Source organism: Pelobates fuscus, chromosome 3, assembly GCF_036172605.1.
Source record: "Pelobates fuscus isolate aPelFus1 chromosome 3, aPelFus1.pri, whole genome shotgun sequence".
Lineage (NCBI taxonomy): Eukaryota > Metazoa > Chordata > Amphibia > Anura > Pelobatidae > Pelobates > Pelobates fuscus.
The window spans coordinates 390,254,407-390,270,636 of record NC_086319.1 but is presented as its reverse complement, the minus strand read 5'-3'; the positions used below and the strand labels follow the sequence as shown (position 1 = coordinate 390,270,636).

Genomic DNA, 16,230 nt, shown 5'->3' with positions numbered 1-16,230 from the left:
AATAAGAAAGGGAGTGGATATTGTCACACATCGAAGCACCAATTTTAATAAGAACACTGTATTATAAGATGTTAAAATCCAATGATCCCATTCTCAGAACTTATAACTGGTCCCTTCTGCCCCCGCGCTTTAACTTGTACAAATACCGGCACCACTTTTAATATACAAATACAGCGTTATACACTGGGAATTAAATAGCAAACTGCAGTGAACTGAAAACGGAACGGCAAAGTGTTGGTTAAAATAGTCAATTTGGATTTTCCAACTCCAATGCAATCACAGCTGACATGTTAATGCTCACATTTTGCCATTTGGTTTTGGAGTTCATTACAAGATGTGGTTAAGTAAATAACCTGACACTACACAGAGAGGCAGGATATCAGTTCTGAGACATAAATCTGATAACGTATTATCTCCCATATACGGTAAAAGCTAGCTGATAAATCACATAAAATACTTTAACAATAAAACAAAAGTTAAAATGTTATTTGTTATTTATTAGCAAAAGGATTTTTCTTTACACAAAATAAACATGTACTGCAAGAGTAGAAACACACAGTTTTGCAGTCTACATCCATATCCCTTGCACACATGGAGGCACAGTACACACAATCACGCAGCTCAGCCATACATCTGTACACAAACACACACACACACACACTCAGACAACCAAGGCCTACATCCACAGACATACACAACCCAGGGATAAACACACACATACAACAGAGCTGAACAAACCCTAGGGCTACACGCAGAGACACACAAACTATAAGGCTATCTGTCATAAACAAGAGCTCTCTGTAGTCGGCGGGGGAGATGGCTGCGGTGTCTTGCTTTCTCCAGCAGGTGGTAGTGAAACGACAATATATTTCTGCATGCCGGCTGTTCCTCCTGCTGCAGTGCTACCCACACCAGAACTCTGACCTCCTGAAACAAGCTTCACAATTGGTTGAACTCCTGGGGGGCAGGAAGCAGAGGTAGCAGAACCGCTGGATGGGGTGAACACCTATAGGAATAAAATAAGGAGGTGAAAGGCATTGTGTATATACACAGCATGAGCTCGGATTTATAAAGGCTAGATAGCAAATTATGGTTTGAGAGAGCAAAACCTGACAGTATGGGCAGAAAATAAAAATAAAAAGCATAGAGAGGCACAAGCATTACCTGGGTCCCAGTACTTCCAGCTGATGAAACCACAATGTATTTTGTAGGTGGAGGGGAAGGCTGTGTTGGCGTTGCTGGACGAGCGCTCACCAAGGTCTGGACTGGCAGAGTCAGGGAGCCGGGCACCTTTATGATACCCGAGGGGCGAGTTGAGGGAGTAATGGCACCTGAAGAAGGCTGGGAAAGGGTAATTGTGGGCCGAGGCTGATGTGTGGAGGACAAAATAGAAAGAAGAATAGAAGGAGAATAAAAACAAAAAAAACATTTGATCAAACGGCAGTGTCTTTGTTACTTAATCATTTACTGCACAAATACGTAACATGCACATACAATACACTCTTAAACCATACATAATAATCTTCATCTGCATGTAAAACTGAGACATTTTGCCACATATTATTGGTTTTGCAGTCAAAGAAAAGTATGTAAAAGTAAACTGATTTGTCCTGATATAAGTCTATATTGTTTCTGCTTTTATGAAAATTAATGATTTCTTGTTTTGTATTAGACAAACAGGCAAGTCATAGCATTTTCACAAAAAATAAGTCCTTCACTCAAACTCCCCCTACTCCTGGGCGGCAGCAATGACCATAGTATACATCATTCCCAATATAAACCAGAGAGAAAAAAAGAGTTACCTGCGCACTATCCTAAATCCCTTTTTAAATAGATAAAGGTTATTCAGTAACTCCTATGGCCATTAGATGTAAGCCCACCTGCCACGTCAAGGCAAACCTAAGAGTTTCTAAATAACCTCTAAGACATGGCATATTCCCTGCAAAATACATAAACCTGATCAGTAATAGCTCAGAATTCGTGTTCAGCTCGAGCCCGGAGTACAGATTTACATTTAATAGTTTATTTTTGTGAACTCAAAGAATCTCTCCATTTTAGTTTGGAAATATTGCATTTGGATTTTTGACCTATATTTACTTATACCAGATAACATCATGACGGACACCATGGGATTTGTTAAGATTGCAAAGACCATGATAAACAACACACTGTGTGACTCATTCAAATAAAAAGACAACTAAATACGCATAATTTATAAAAAAAAAAAAAAAATCAGTTTGTGATTGTACAGAGAGAAGGATTCTCTAGTGGTGACATATACTGCCTACTGCCAGAAGGAATACGCAAAATCATAAAAGATCTGCAATCACTGGCTTTCAGAGAACTCCACACTTGAAGAAATAATTCTGTAACCAACCTCTTTCTCCCCATATTAGCATTTAAATAACCAACCAAAGGTTCCATTTTACTCTATTGCACCTCTTCCTTGCCTGGTTTAATCTGGCTATTCCCTTACATTGCATCTGGTACTCTCAGAACAATATTCTGCTATTTAGGACACCTCATTATCCCTAATCACTTGTGCCTTAAAGGGACACTATAGTCACCACAACAACTACAGGTTGATGTAGTTGTTCTGGTGAGTATAATCATTGCCTTCAGGCATTTTCATGCACACATCCTTTCCCTTTCAGAGAAAAGGCAGTGTTTACATTGCCCCTTGGGACACCGCCAAGTGGCCACTCCTCAGATGGATACACCGCCAAGTGGCCACTCCTCAGATGGGTACATCGCCAAGTGGCCACTCCTCAGATGGGTACACCGCCAAGTGGCCACTCCTCAGATGGGTACACCGCCAAGTGGCCACTCCTCAGATGGGTACACCGCCAAGTGGCCACTCCTCAGATGGGTACACCGCCAAGTGGCCACTCCTCAGATGGGTACACCGCCAAGTGGCCACTCCTCAGATCGGTACACCGCCAAGTGGCCACTCCTCTGATGGGGATTCTGCATTTTCCTCATAAAGATGCATTGATTCAATGCAATGTATTGTGGACTAAGACCCAATACTTGAAAACAGGAGAAATCTCAATGTATCCATCCTGGTAAAATATTTTATAAATAAATAAATATATAAATCTCTATGAAGAAGTGCTGATTGCCAAAACTGTATTTTGCCCTGCCCCCTATGGGAAAGCATTGGATTGGCTCAAAATCTGCAATTTTAATGATGTCATCAAGGAAGCGGATCAGGGCAGAGCCGCGCTGGAAATAAGGTGAGTTTTCATTCCTTTTAAGGGGAGGAAAGGCACCTAAATGGTGGGTTTAACACTATAGGGTCAGGAATACAGGTTTGTGCCCCTGACCCTATATTGTTCCTTTAAGTTACAAATGTTAGATTCCAGTATATTGATTAAGGAGATTGGGGCAGCTTTTACAGTGAGTGAAAGACATCCTATTCACACTATCAATTTGTCCCCACTGCAGACAGAAATGCATTCCCTTAGGCTATCCCTAGATGGCACTCACTACCATTAGCAAGCCCTACTGAGCTGCACAGGACAACGTAAGCAACATTTTTGAACTTTGTATTTGCGAAATGCATCTGTTAAGTGTGAGACAATCAGTTTGACTCTATTAAACTATCACGCCCTTCGATGAGGACCAGAACACATCCAGCTTACCTGTGTGACAGTCAGTGTGGTCCTATTAACCTGTGGCCCCTGGAATGCACTCTGAGCTCTTGCTTTCATCACATGAGTGCAGAGAGTGGGCCCCAGGAACCCATAATCTGTGCGATATGTCTCTGGAGAATCTGGAGGGGTGCGAAGTTTCACCAGAACAGGGGCACAGTGTTTCTGTGAGAAGGGAGGAAAAAAATAACATTGACCATACTACAAAAAAATACAGGAAAATAATACCACTACGTCTTCTACTACAATGAATTATACTGCACACATACATAAAAGCTACATATAATGGAAATGACACAATAAATGCTACTATACACACAGAGGCACAATTATTTGGGAGGTAGTGGGGGGGGGGGTGGGGGGTGGGGGGAGGGGGAATTAGAGGGATGGGATTATTAGAAGAAAAAAAAAAAAAAGCCACATACAACTGTAAAGGGAGATGAGCTGCACCCTGCAAGGGGAGAATGCCTATGACCCGACAACAGATGTTACTTTTTGCACAGAATTAATATTAGTTAGACCGGAAGACAGTGGAGAACATCTAAGGAAATTGTACAATTTTAAGTCAACAAAAGCAGAGCTGGAGATTTTTGGCCATTTTGGGTACATTTTCAATTCCTTAGCATTTCTCCACGATATTCATTTAAGAAAACAGCATATAAGCTATTATATCAGTAAGCTATACAATAAATAGTGTCAAAAGTGCCATACAAGATGCAGTCTCCACAAGTTACTCATCATAGAAACAGAACCCATACATTACCAGCAGCAAGCTTTGAACGTGGTCCGCTCCAATCTTATCAATGTTGGATATCACCGGTCCCTCCAACACTGCACGGAGTCGCTCTCCTTCCAATAACAACCGCGGCACAATCAGCGTTTTCACTACCTGATGTAGAAAGAAGCATCTTCATTATAACATCGTCAGGAGATAGTCTCACCTCCATTATAATTCGGGGAATATAATGACAGAAAACTTACATCTGGTCCAAGCTCAGCGAGGCCTGCAATGGATCCATAACGCGTGGTCCAAGGAGTGCGGTCATCTACCCAGCTCTAAGAAAGAATAGTGTCAGGCAGAACTTCAAAGTATTATGTTATAGTAATCTAGTGGCTCTGAAAACAATGAAAAAAAGGACTCTACTAGGTGCTGGTGGCCTTATTTGTAATGAAATCTGATTAGCAAAATACAGGCAAAAATTGTGGATTTGGAACAATTCTCCAATATCGCTGTAGTCTCAGTCTAAATGTTGCAAGTTAAAGGGACACTATAGGCATCAAAACAAGTTTAGCTTAGCAAGTAGTTTTGGTGTATGGATATCTTTGGTCAGGGTTAATATGCAGCTGTATATATAAGTAGACCATCCCTCACTGAAAACGGAGTCCAACATCTTTTCGTTTTCGATTTTGTCGTTTAGTTTAATACGAGGCTATTTGTGATTTCACTGTAGTATTCTGTGCATCTCTAAACTGCCGGAGCTTACCTTAGTGAATGTCTTGGTTATCCTGGACTGGATGTTGTTAGTGGTGGTGCTGAAGTTTTTACAAATCTGTGCTATTAGTCGCGCTGCAAAGTCCCTCAAGGCCCAGTGATTGTCCACGTCTGGGCGAAGGCACAGCTGTCGACTCACAATACAAGTCATGACCGCTGGAATTAGCTCATGCAGCTGGAAAAGTAATATCAAGATCAAAAACATTAAACTGATGTAAACTAGAAAGTATTTTTTTATGACCAGGAGTCAGAAAGAACCATGTGTGGAGGCTACACTTTTGATGGGCCAAGTGATAAGGTTCAAAACTTACGTATTTCTCCAAGTAGAGGGTGGGGTTGTCCATCAGAGCTTTCACCATCCGCATGAGATAAATGAGAAGAGCCAAGTTATTCTGGACAACATTTACACGCACCTGATAGAAGACGAGGAGAGACATGAGTAATGGACGTACAGACTTACCACTACATACAGACAATGACTATCATGGAAAACACTCTTCCTTGTTAATTTAATGAGGGTGGTAGGATTCCTTTAGTCATTGTGATACAGCTAAGCATTTGTGAAATGGGATGCTCTGGAGAAGCCTACACTAATATGAAGGCATGATTATAAGGTGTATATAAGGAAATATAAACAAACATGGAAATCAGATGTGCATTCGTTCTAATTAATTTAGACACAATAATAAGATTTGTATCCCATAAACGTTTCTTGCTATTTACCCCTTCAGATATAAACGTGCTAAATCGTGGCAGCATTTGGTACAAGCCAGGGTCAGTTGCGATGCTCTGCAATGCTTCCTATAAAAACAAGAAGAATGAAAAGTAAAAAAAGAGTGGCACTATAGGAACGTATAGATAAGCAAGTTGAATCATATAAACAAAAAAAGAGAAAGGGGACTGTCCCTAAATAGCGAGAGATATCAAGAAAATGAATATACTTTAATAAATTGAGATAAAAACACACACACCAAAGACTAACAAAGTAGCTATGTACTACTGCCTCAATAATGGATAATTGGGGCAGGCGAGATGACTATGACTACAATTGCTGGGTGTGCATAAACGGAAAGACAGTGAACAATCAAAAAGGACACACATATATATAAAAACATGAGCTGATATCACCCTTAGGAATACACCTGTGTGAAGGAGTGTGTGTATAGAACAGGGTCCCAATGGGTATATATTTGCTTGGAAACTTTATTTTAGCACGTTAGTGAGCTGATTACCCTCATTGCTAGGTGCCCACGAAGGCACAGATTAGGGCAAAAGCCTGTATACTTTATCTTAGCACGTTAGTGGGCTAATTACTTCACTGCCAGGTGCCCTTGAAGGCACAGCTCAGGGCACTTATTAGCAATGGATTAACATATATATATATATATATATATATATATATATATATATATATATATATATATATATATATATATATATATCTTTCCTTATACTAGGTGCCCATGAAGGCACAGTTCAGGATTACTGCTAACCAATGTACAGGTTTGCTATTACAGCTAGCCACTAACTATTGTACAGCATTGCCACTATAGTGCTTACTTTGACTATACCCCCCTGCATACTTATTGGGACCCTGTTGTACTCTGTACATACGCTGTGGTATTCCCTAGGGGGTTGATAGCCTGACAACCAGTGTGACTATACCAAGTCTTGTATACCTAACATTAGCTGCTTACTTATCATTATTAATTTTTTGGCTCTACCCTCCTGCATATCCATTGGGGTCCCTGTTGCACGTTATTGCTACACAGGGAAATTACCTAGGAGGTTGTTAGCCCTTGCAGCCATTGATACTAGCTACTGTACAACTTTATCGCTATTCCAGCGAAGTGCTCACCAAGGCACATACTAGCCATACAAGCTATGTTTACTATGGGAATTGTTTAGACCATTAACATACTCTTCTCATATAAGCAACGTGCTGTTTGTTGAGCTATATCATACTATATACCCATTGGGACCCTGTTCTATACACACACACTCCTTCACACAGGTGTATTCCTAAGGGTGATATCAGCTCATGTTTTTATATATATGTGTGTCCTTTTTGATTGTTCACTGTCTTTCCGTTTATGCACACCCAGCAATTGTAGTCATAGTCATCTCGCCTGCCCCAATTATCCATTATTGAGGCAGTAGTACATAGCTACTTTGTTAGTCTTTGGTGTGTGTGTTTTTATCTCAATTTATTAAAGTATATTCATTTTCTCGATATCTCTCGCTATTTAGTGACAGTCCCCTTTCTCTGTTTGCAGTCTTTACGTAGGGTTATCCCCTGTACTGTCCTATTAGTATACAATTGACGACTAAAGGGCTTTTTTCTTAGTTGAATCATATAGAATCGTACCGCTCTTTTCGCTTCACAGGACCCAACACAAGCTTCCGTAATTTCCTTATAATACAGCTGCTGTTCCACAGATAACTCGTGGATGCTGCGAGGCTTCAGTTTCAGTGGTGCTCCTTCCAGAATGTTGGACTTTTTATCCTTTCCTGGTATAATAAAACAAAAACCCACAAATGAATGTTCAGTCTGACTCTCAGATACAACCTTCACACATTCGCAGCTCTAGACTTTGACACTGACCTTTGCCCTCCACTGCGTTTGCACCTTGACCTTTTCCCTTTATACCACCCTCCTCCTGTCCAGGCTTCACGACCTTCAGGGGTTCTGTGGCTTCTACCTTCTGCTGCTCCTTGGGAACTGGAAAGCAAGGAAGATGTTATTAAGAGCAATAAAAGCCACACAAGACAGAATAGAAATGAGGAATTAAAGAGGAAATAAAACCAAAAGAGAAACATATTGCATATGAATGAAAGAAAACAAAATAAAACTAGTGTTTGGAAATTTGGAAAACAAAATAATCTTAGGTTCCTTACCGTACAGTTCACTGTAGTACCTAGACATAGAGTTGACTGCCTCTGTCCCTCAATTTAAGAATAGTTTAATGTAAACTTGCCCACATCAAGGGACCACCCCCACCTCTCCATTATCAATGTAAATTCTGCCCAACCTGGACAACAGGTAATTGATTAGCTGTTTGCCCAGCACTCCCTGACATCTCCAGCATTATGGAAAGGTTATTGGAAAGGTTTTGGGTAAGTATTCTGGGACCATAGGCCAGTGATATTCTAATCTCCTTTGTTGTGATTAGGTCCATGTGTGGCCAAGGTAGTAAGAGCTTAATAAAGGCTGTGTTAGAAGTCGAAACGTTGCTGGCCTTCATCGGATAAATATTCCTGCACTTGACACCCGAGCCCAGTCTTTTCAATAAGTAAATGAAGTAGAGAATGAGAAAGAATTGGGTTGAGGTAAATGCTTACCTGGTGGAGGGTTTTCCGGTATAGCTGGTTGAACACCTTCAATGCTTAACCAATGAGCTGCAATAAAGACGTGCATCAGTGATGGGAAAGCAAAGCTAAACAAACATTTTCAGAGATGTATTTGTAATCTTCAGTCTCAACTGGAGAAATTAAACTTTCTGTATGGTTATCTTCACACAGAACTTCTCGTGTACACTGGTTTGGTCTAAAATGTACAGCTCCAGTTTAGTGAATAATTCTGTATTTGTGCCTATTCAGAGTATATAAACCACAGCAGGGCAATCGTACCTTTCAGAGAGACATCGAGAGGTACACGTGGTAATGGGGTGCTGATGATATCACTGAGATCAACTTCCTTCTCTTCATAGAAATGAAGTTCCCGTCCACCTCCACTAGCGTATCGAAATGGCAGAAACTCCTTAGCGTGAAAACCATATATAGGCTACAGAACAAAGAAATAATAAGCATGTATGTAAAAATGTGCATATCGCTGGGCCTTGCAGAAGGCTACAATATAAGGCCTTACTGATGTAGAATTTTCGCAGTGAATATTTTAGAAAGGGCCAAAGGAAATGAGGGCAGTGAAAATCTAATCCTGCCACAAATACAATTTGGAATCAATGCAACAGTTATAATCTTAAATCATTTCATATTTCAGTTTAAGATTATGTGTCCCTTTAAAATTACTGTTATTAGGTTTCACGTTTCTATCTATTTTTCTGGCATGTCGGCCAGGTGTAGCTCCATCAATACCTCAACGTTTTTCAATTTCAGGGCAGAATCTATGTCGTTGGGAGTGAGTTTCTGTCGCTTTCCAACATGCATGAACTTCAGAGCATCCTAAGGAGTTTGAATCAAAGAAAGGTACAGAATAAGCATTGACAGGACACAGAAATTTACGTAAATGACAACTTAGAGCCATCGGGCTGTGACTTCCGACCTGAGTAACCTCCTTGATCCTGAAGCTGACTTCCTGTGTGAGAAGCTGACAAGTCTCCTCTGAAATTGACGACACTCCCATGGACTCTGCAATTACCTTCATGGATTCACTGGGGAGGAGAGCATTACCGATCTTCTTTCCCTCCGCCATGACCATAGAGATCGTACAGAGAGCCTAAGATTAATTGTGAATAAAGAAATATTAATACAGGTCTGGAAATTTAGCTGTGGCAAGTAGAAAGTCACACCTGGTGAGTCTGCCATGCACCCTCAGGCATGCATTGATGACTTTTATGGCTAATAATGTACAGTGCTGATACAAAGTACACTGATACAACCCAGGTGTGACAGGGAAAGAAAATGAATAATTTAAAAAATATGAATACCTGGCATGGGTTGCCAGCAGTTGACGAACACATAATTCTTGGTCAGTTGCTAGTCACTTGATGGCATGTTTATTGTGATCTATATAGAATCACCCCCGCCTTCCCCCCAAATAAAACACCTTGATTGGTTACAGCATTTGTATTTGCCAGCACCAGAAAGTGTTACAGATTGGTTTGAAATACCCAATAATTAAAATAGGTTTTAGTTAGTCTAGTTGTATTAAAATATTTAGTTTATGTTCAGATTTTATTTACTTAAAGGACCACTCTAGTGCCAGGAAAACACTCATTTTCCTGGCACTACAGTGCCCTGAGGGTGCCCCCACCCTCAGGGACCCCCTCCCGCCGGGCTCTGGGGGGAGGAAGGGGTTAAACTTACCTCTTTCTCCAGCGCCGGGCGGGGAGCTTTCCTCCTCCTCTCCTTCTTCCTTGCGACGTCATCGGCTGAATGCGCATGCGCGGCAGGAGCCGCGCTCGCATTCAGCCGGTCGCATAGGAAAGCATTTACAATGCTTTCCTATGGACGCTTGCGTGCTCTCACAGTGAGAAGCACGCAAGCGCCTCTAGCGGCTGTCAATGAGACAGCCACTAGAGGTTTTGGAGGCTGGATTGACCCTCAGTATAAACATAGCAGTTTCTCTGAAACTGCTATGTTTATAAAAAAAAAAAAGGGTTAATCCTAGAGGGACCTGGCACCCAGACCACCTCATTAAGCTGAAGTGGTCTGGGTGCCTAGAGTGGTCCTTTAATCCTGAGCTGCCGTTGGAAAGATAATGTTAAGATCTGATTCGCCTGCAAAAAGCAGGTGGTGTGGTTCTTATCCCCTTTTTTTGTGTATCTTATCCCACATTTTCACCTTGGGTGTCTCTTCTTGCCCTTTGTGTCTGTCTTACATCCCCACCCCCTGTGTGTGTCTTTTCCCCTGCCCTAACTCCTCTGTGTCTTGATCTCCCTTTCCCAACTTCACGGTCTCTCCCCTTCTGAGACCCTCTGTATGTCTCTTTGCCCCCTCCAGAACCTCTGTGTGCCTCATTGCCCACCAGCCCCTTTATATAAATCTTTGTCGTCGTCCCCAAGCCCCTCTGTATATATCTTTATCGTCCCCCAGCCCTTCTGCGTGTCTCAATGCCCGCCCCCCTGTCGTGTTTGCGTAACACTACATAGTGTGTCCGCGTTAATGGCTGTTCAGGGTCTTCTATATCTCCTACCAGATCTGACAGGAAGCTGCTTGTTGCTCCCAGTGAGCACTTCCTGTCAGCCTGGATAGAATATACAGAAGATGGTCTGTGCGGCCACACTACAAGAAGTGACTGTCAGGAGGGGAAGTTCTGTACGCTTCTTTCCTGATGGACACCTGAACATTGCGCTCGTCTGTGCTGCCTTATGGTTGCAGCAGCCCTGGCCAGAAGTAATGGTTCCCTATAATGGAGCAAACTGTTTAATAACGTTTGCCCTCTTACCTGGGTTCCTGTCAGGCTCCAAGGGTACTCGACTTGATGGGCGATGCATTTCTGGTTTCTGCAGCATGGCTGAATGGCATTATGTGCATGAAAATTTGCACAGAATTGCCATTAGCCAGCACGTAATTATTTTTACACCTCCAGCAGCCAAGGGGTTAAACTCTGTTTTTGCAGCTTTTCATAGTAAAATTCTGGATATACAGACTATGGGCACCATTACCACTTTAAATGATTTCAAACAGTGTAACACTTACCTGTGTCTCTTTGTCCTTTTAGTCTTCAGTGATTTTGCTAAAGCAGACATTCCAATTACATATCAGCAGTAACCAATTCTGTCCTTATATGATGGGAACTCTTTGGGCGAGGGTGTCAGCTGACAATCTTAACCAGTTGAATGATGCCCAAATATATATGCTTTATATTGCAATATATATATATATTGCTAAAGCAAATTGGAAACTTCCACTTTAGCAATGTCACTGAAGATCTTAACAGGGGGCCCCAAATCGTCCCATGTAAGTGCCACACCATTCTGAAATGACTCCTTATTGTGGGACTGTCCCAGGGCACTGTAGTAGGTGTGGTGCATGAAGTGCCTCTTTAAACAGCTCTCACCTTGTGATAAAAATACTAATGATTCCACTTCAGATTTTTTTTATATGTATCTGTGGGAAGGTCCATTGGAAGTATCAGCGTTTGGACAGCAGATGATGAAACAGAAATACGTCACTCATAATGGATGCTTTCTTGCAAATAATGTTATAGTGCAGCATAAGTTATTTTACGGCACACAATAATACTTTACTATTAGGAATTGTTTCCAGTCTATTACACCAGTAATGTGTGGCAAGAATCATGACTGTATGGCTATTTGTACATAAACACTTACTGTGATTATGCAGTGTAACAAGTAACCTGCAATTAATGATTAGATAATCTCTGCAAAAGATGGATAAGAATTGTACAGGCCAGTGGTCTCACCCATTTAATAGCTTTTGTAAAGTTTGAGTAATATTTTATTTATAAAACAAGCTAGATTTATTTATGGCAAAGTATATTACTCTGCATTTGATAGACAAACCTACAGAAATACGCTTAAAGGGACACTCCAGACACCCACACCACTTCTGCTCATTGGAGTGGGCTGGGTTCCAACTCCCATCACCCTTAACCCTGCAAGTAATTATTGCACTTTTTATAAACTGCAATAATTACCTTGTAGGGTTAAGTCCTCCACAAATGTTTTCGTGGCACTGGAGAGTAAAAGGGACTCTCCAGTGCCAAGAAAACATATCCGTTTTCCTGGCACTGCAGAATCCTGCAGTGCCTGTTTCCCACCCTCCATCCCATGTTGCTGAAGGGGTTTAAACCCCTTCTGTGACTTACCCGAGTCCAGAGCCGATGTCCCTCGGCGCTGGGTCAGGATCTGGCCGCATTAGACCTCCCCATAGGAAAGCATTATTCAATGCTTTCCTATGTGGATTTCGGCTATGCTGGAGGTCCTCGTGCATGGCATGAAGACATCCAGCGTCATATAAAACACTTTTCGTGTTTTAAGAACCCAGAAGTCCCTCTAGTGGCTGTCTGATAGACAGCCACTAGAGGAGGACTTAACCCTACAAGGTAATTATTGCAGTATATAAAAAAAAACACAAGTTGCAATTCAGAATACATTCAAGGTAATTCAGAGGCTGAAAAGACAGACAGAATACGCCATATATTTAGGTTTAATTTGGTAATCCAGGATATACAGACTTTAGCGAATTACTTTGAACTACTGTGTTTTTCACAAGAGTGTGTATTGTCAATAACTTCATATGTTGAGCAAAAACATTTGATGTAGCCATACAGTTCATAATTTACAATTTGGTTATTTTTTCCTATACTATAAAATTGTGGAGCTCTGTTATACACTCAGACACATTACTGTGAGTATTATTGCTGTGGGGCTCTGTTATACGCTCAGACACATTACTGGGAGTATTATTGCTGTGGAGCTCTGTTATACACTCAGACACATTACTGGGAGTATTATTGCTGTGAAGCTCTGTTATACACTCAGACACATCACTGGGAGTATTATTGCTGTGGAGCTCTGTTATACACTCAGACACATTACTGGGAGTATTATAGCTGTGGAGCTCTGTTATACACACAGACACATTACTGGGAATATTATAGCTGTGGAGCTCTGTTATACACTCAGACACATTACTGGGAGTATTATTGCTGTGGAGCTCTGTTATACACTCAGACACATTACTGGGAGTATTATTGCTGTGGAGCTCTGTTATACACTCAGACACATCACTGGGAGTATTATTGCTGTGGAGCTCTGTTATACACACACACACATTACTGGGAATATTATTGCTGTGGAGCTCTGTTATACACTCAGACACATTACTGGGAGTATTATTGCTGTGGAGCTCTGTTATACACTCAGACACATCACTGGGAGTATTATTGCTGTGGAGCTCTGTTATACACACACACACATTACTGGGAATATTATTGCTGTGGAGCTCTGTTATACACTCAGACACATTACTGGGAATATTATTGCTGTGGAGCTCTGTTATACACACACATTACTGGGAGTATTATTGCTGCGGAGCTCTGTTATACACTCAGACACATTACTGGGAGTATTATTGCTGTGGAGCTCTGTTATACACACAGACACATTACTGGGAGTATTATTGCTGTGGAGCTCGGTTAAGACACACTGAAACCATGGAGCTCCTAGAAAAGAGGGACATTAGGAATTTGGGTTATAAGATAGGGACTGTCCTAGCTAAATAGGGACACTTGGTAGGTATGCCCCAGCTCAGCATTGAGGAATTACCAGTTTCTGCTGCCAGTGGAGGTGAGGTTACATCCTGCAGCATTAAAGCCTGCCTAGAGGAGCCCTGGGAGTCTCTATCCCTCCAATGTCACTGCCTGGGGACTCCCACTCCCACCAGCTCAGCCTATTACTCCCAGTGGCTGCCACAGAAACCGATGATAGAATGAGCAGCACTCACCTCAGCTCTCTGTACTGGATCTCAGCACCACTTCCGGCCTACAGGGTCACTTCCGGTGATGTCCCCTGCCAGGACCTCCCTGTGCTGGAAGATCGATATAACACCATGAAACCAGCAGCCTCCGGAGCTAAGTCTGACACCGAGCTGATTCAATACTTTGAGAAAATGAAGTGTGGAAACATTTTCTCCGTGCTGTACGATTGCCATTTACTTTAAATCCTGTGCATTGCCGTTGTGGGATTAGTACCTGTCTTCCAGGACCTTCCGTGGAACGCATGGCTCTGGGAGAAGGAACGCACAACAGACATTTTAAAGGCGCGCTTTGAAACGTTCTCCCGTGACGTCACCTCGCTGTGGGCAAAGCAAGTGACCTCTCTGTTGAGACTGCGCATGCGTGCCAGCAAGCTGGCTTAACTCTTAGTGCACTGTGTAATGCAAAAGGCGAGTTACTGGTGGGATAAAGCGATAAGTAGCGCAGTGACTGAGATACAGAGCCAAGACCTTTACCCTGCAGGTGTATATGGTTTTAACTTATTGTAACTCATTAAAGTGTCTGTTGAAAGGGAACTTAATTTGTATTATTATTTATAAGGCGCCAACATATTCCGCAGCGCTGTACAATAAGTGGTGTAACAAATATTTGCAACAAGACGCGTTGGGCGCAGAGGGTTGCGAGGGCCCTGCTCAAATAATGGGTGTATGTTATAGAGAAAAATGGTCTAAGTCAGCAATGTATTTAACGACGTTACTGTCTCGGTGTACTGTCCCTGTTCGCTTAGAAACTGCAATGACTTTTTAGAAAAATTGCAATGTTTACATCACAGGGTTAAATCCACCTCTAGCGCCGGTTTTACAGATTATAGAACTCGGTCAGTTGACGCGGATGCTATGGAACACGGAGCTTTCCTATTGAGAAGATTAAATGTGTACGTGGTGCTTGACATGCATGCGCGTTAGGTCACTATTTCTATTGGATTGGACCATGCCTCCTCCGTGACGTCACGGGAGGAGGAGAGGTAAGCAGGTAAGCAAGAGGGAGCCTTTGTGCTGGAAAAAAGGTAAGTTAGAAATGTATTTTCTCAATTTAGATGGCAAAACAAGATTGTATTCCTAGCACTATAGTGGCCCTTCACTGTTTGCTGAATATTTCTGCAGAGTTTGAGTTTTGGAAATTCTAAGTACATATCACATTATAAGCCAAAAACACAGTTTGGGTTTATTAACTAAACACTGAAATTGTTGTAAATTGAAACACCGTTGGTCAAAATTAGGGAAAATGTAACGAAATTGGACTAATTTGTAAGTCAGCACTCTTTACATTTTGTAATTCTAATTTTCAGTGTGCTACCACTCTGTTGTGTGAGTTATACTCTGACTAGCTTGAGAGCTAAGGAGACCTTATACTCTTATACCTAGGGTTAATTCACTGAACTGATTTGAAAAAAAATAAAAATCTCCAATTTAGGGGATTGATGGGGGTTGTAGTCCAAAGCAGCGGGGGAGTGATAGGAGTTTGCTGAAATGGTTACAAGCTCTGCAGCAGGAGTACTATGGTTTGCTTTAGCTGAATGTAAGGGGAGCTTAATAGCACAGCAACTACAGTATTTCAACAAGCGTTCACTGAGCTTAATGGAAGTTACAGGCCAGAGCAACTGAACTATTGTACATCGCTACGGAATCTGATGGTGCTATACAAATAATAAAATAATAATAATAATAACTGCTACACGGAGTAGTTGTCTTTGAGGGTGATAGGGGTTGTAATACACAGCAGCTGAAGTGTTAAAAGTTAGCTGCACTTCAAGGCAGCTGGAGTACTGTAAGATTGCTCCTCCAATAGCCTGTCTGAATTTACACTATACTGATTCAGCATTCAGGCAGTGATGAGGTTAATTAAACCAGTCAGAAGCAGTGGATTACAGAGGGGTGGGT

General features: G+C 41.7%; 1 protein-coding gene across 1 annotated transcript; it reads right to left on the bottom strand.

Moving 5' to 3' along the window:
* Positions 1–478: 478 nt before the first annotated feature.
* TAF6 (TATA-box binding protein associated factor 6) lies at positions 479–14,343 on the bottom strand. The gene is made up of 15 exons (XM_063449668.1): positions 14,299–14,343; positions 9,428–9,601; positions 9,241–9,327; positions 8,776–8,929; positions 8,488–8,544; positions 7,751–7,867; positions 7,514–7,656; positions 5,869–5,946; positions 5,457–5,558; positions 5,138–5,320; positions 4,635–4,709; positions 4,417–4,542; positions 3,645–3,818; positions 1,165–1,368; positions 479–1,006 (listed from the first exon to the last, which is right to left on the bottom strand). The coding sequence occupies exons 2-15, from the start codon at positions 9,581–9,583 to the stop codon at positions 782–784; spliced, it is 1,881 nt and encodes a 626-aa protein (XP_063305738.1). The 5' UTR covers positions 9,584–9,601; positions 14,299–14,343; the 3' UTR covers positions 479–781.
* Positions 14,344–16,230: the final 1,887 nt, after the last annotated feature.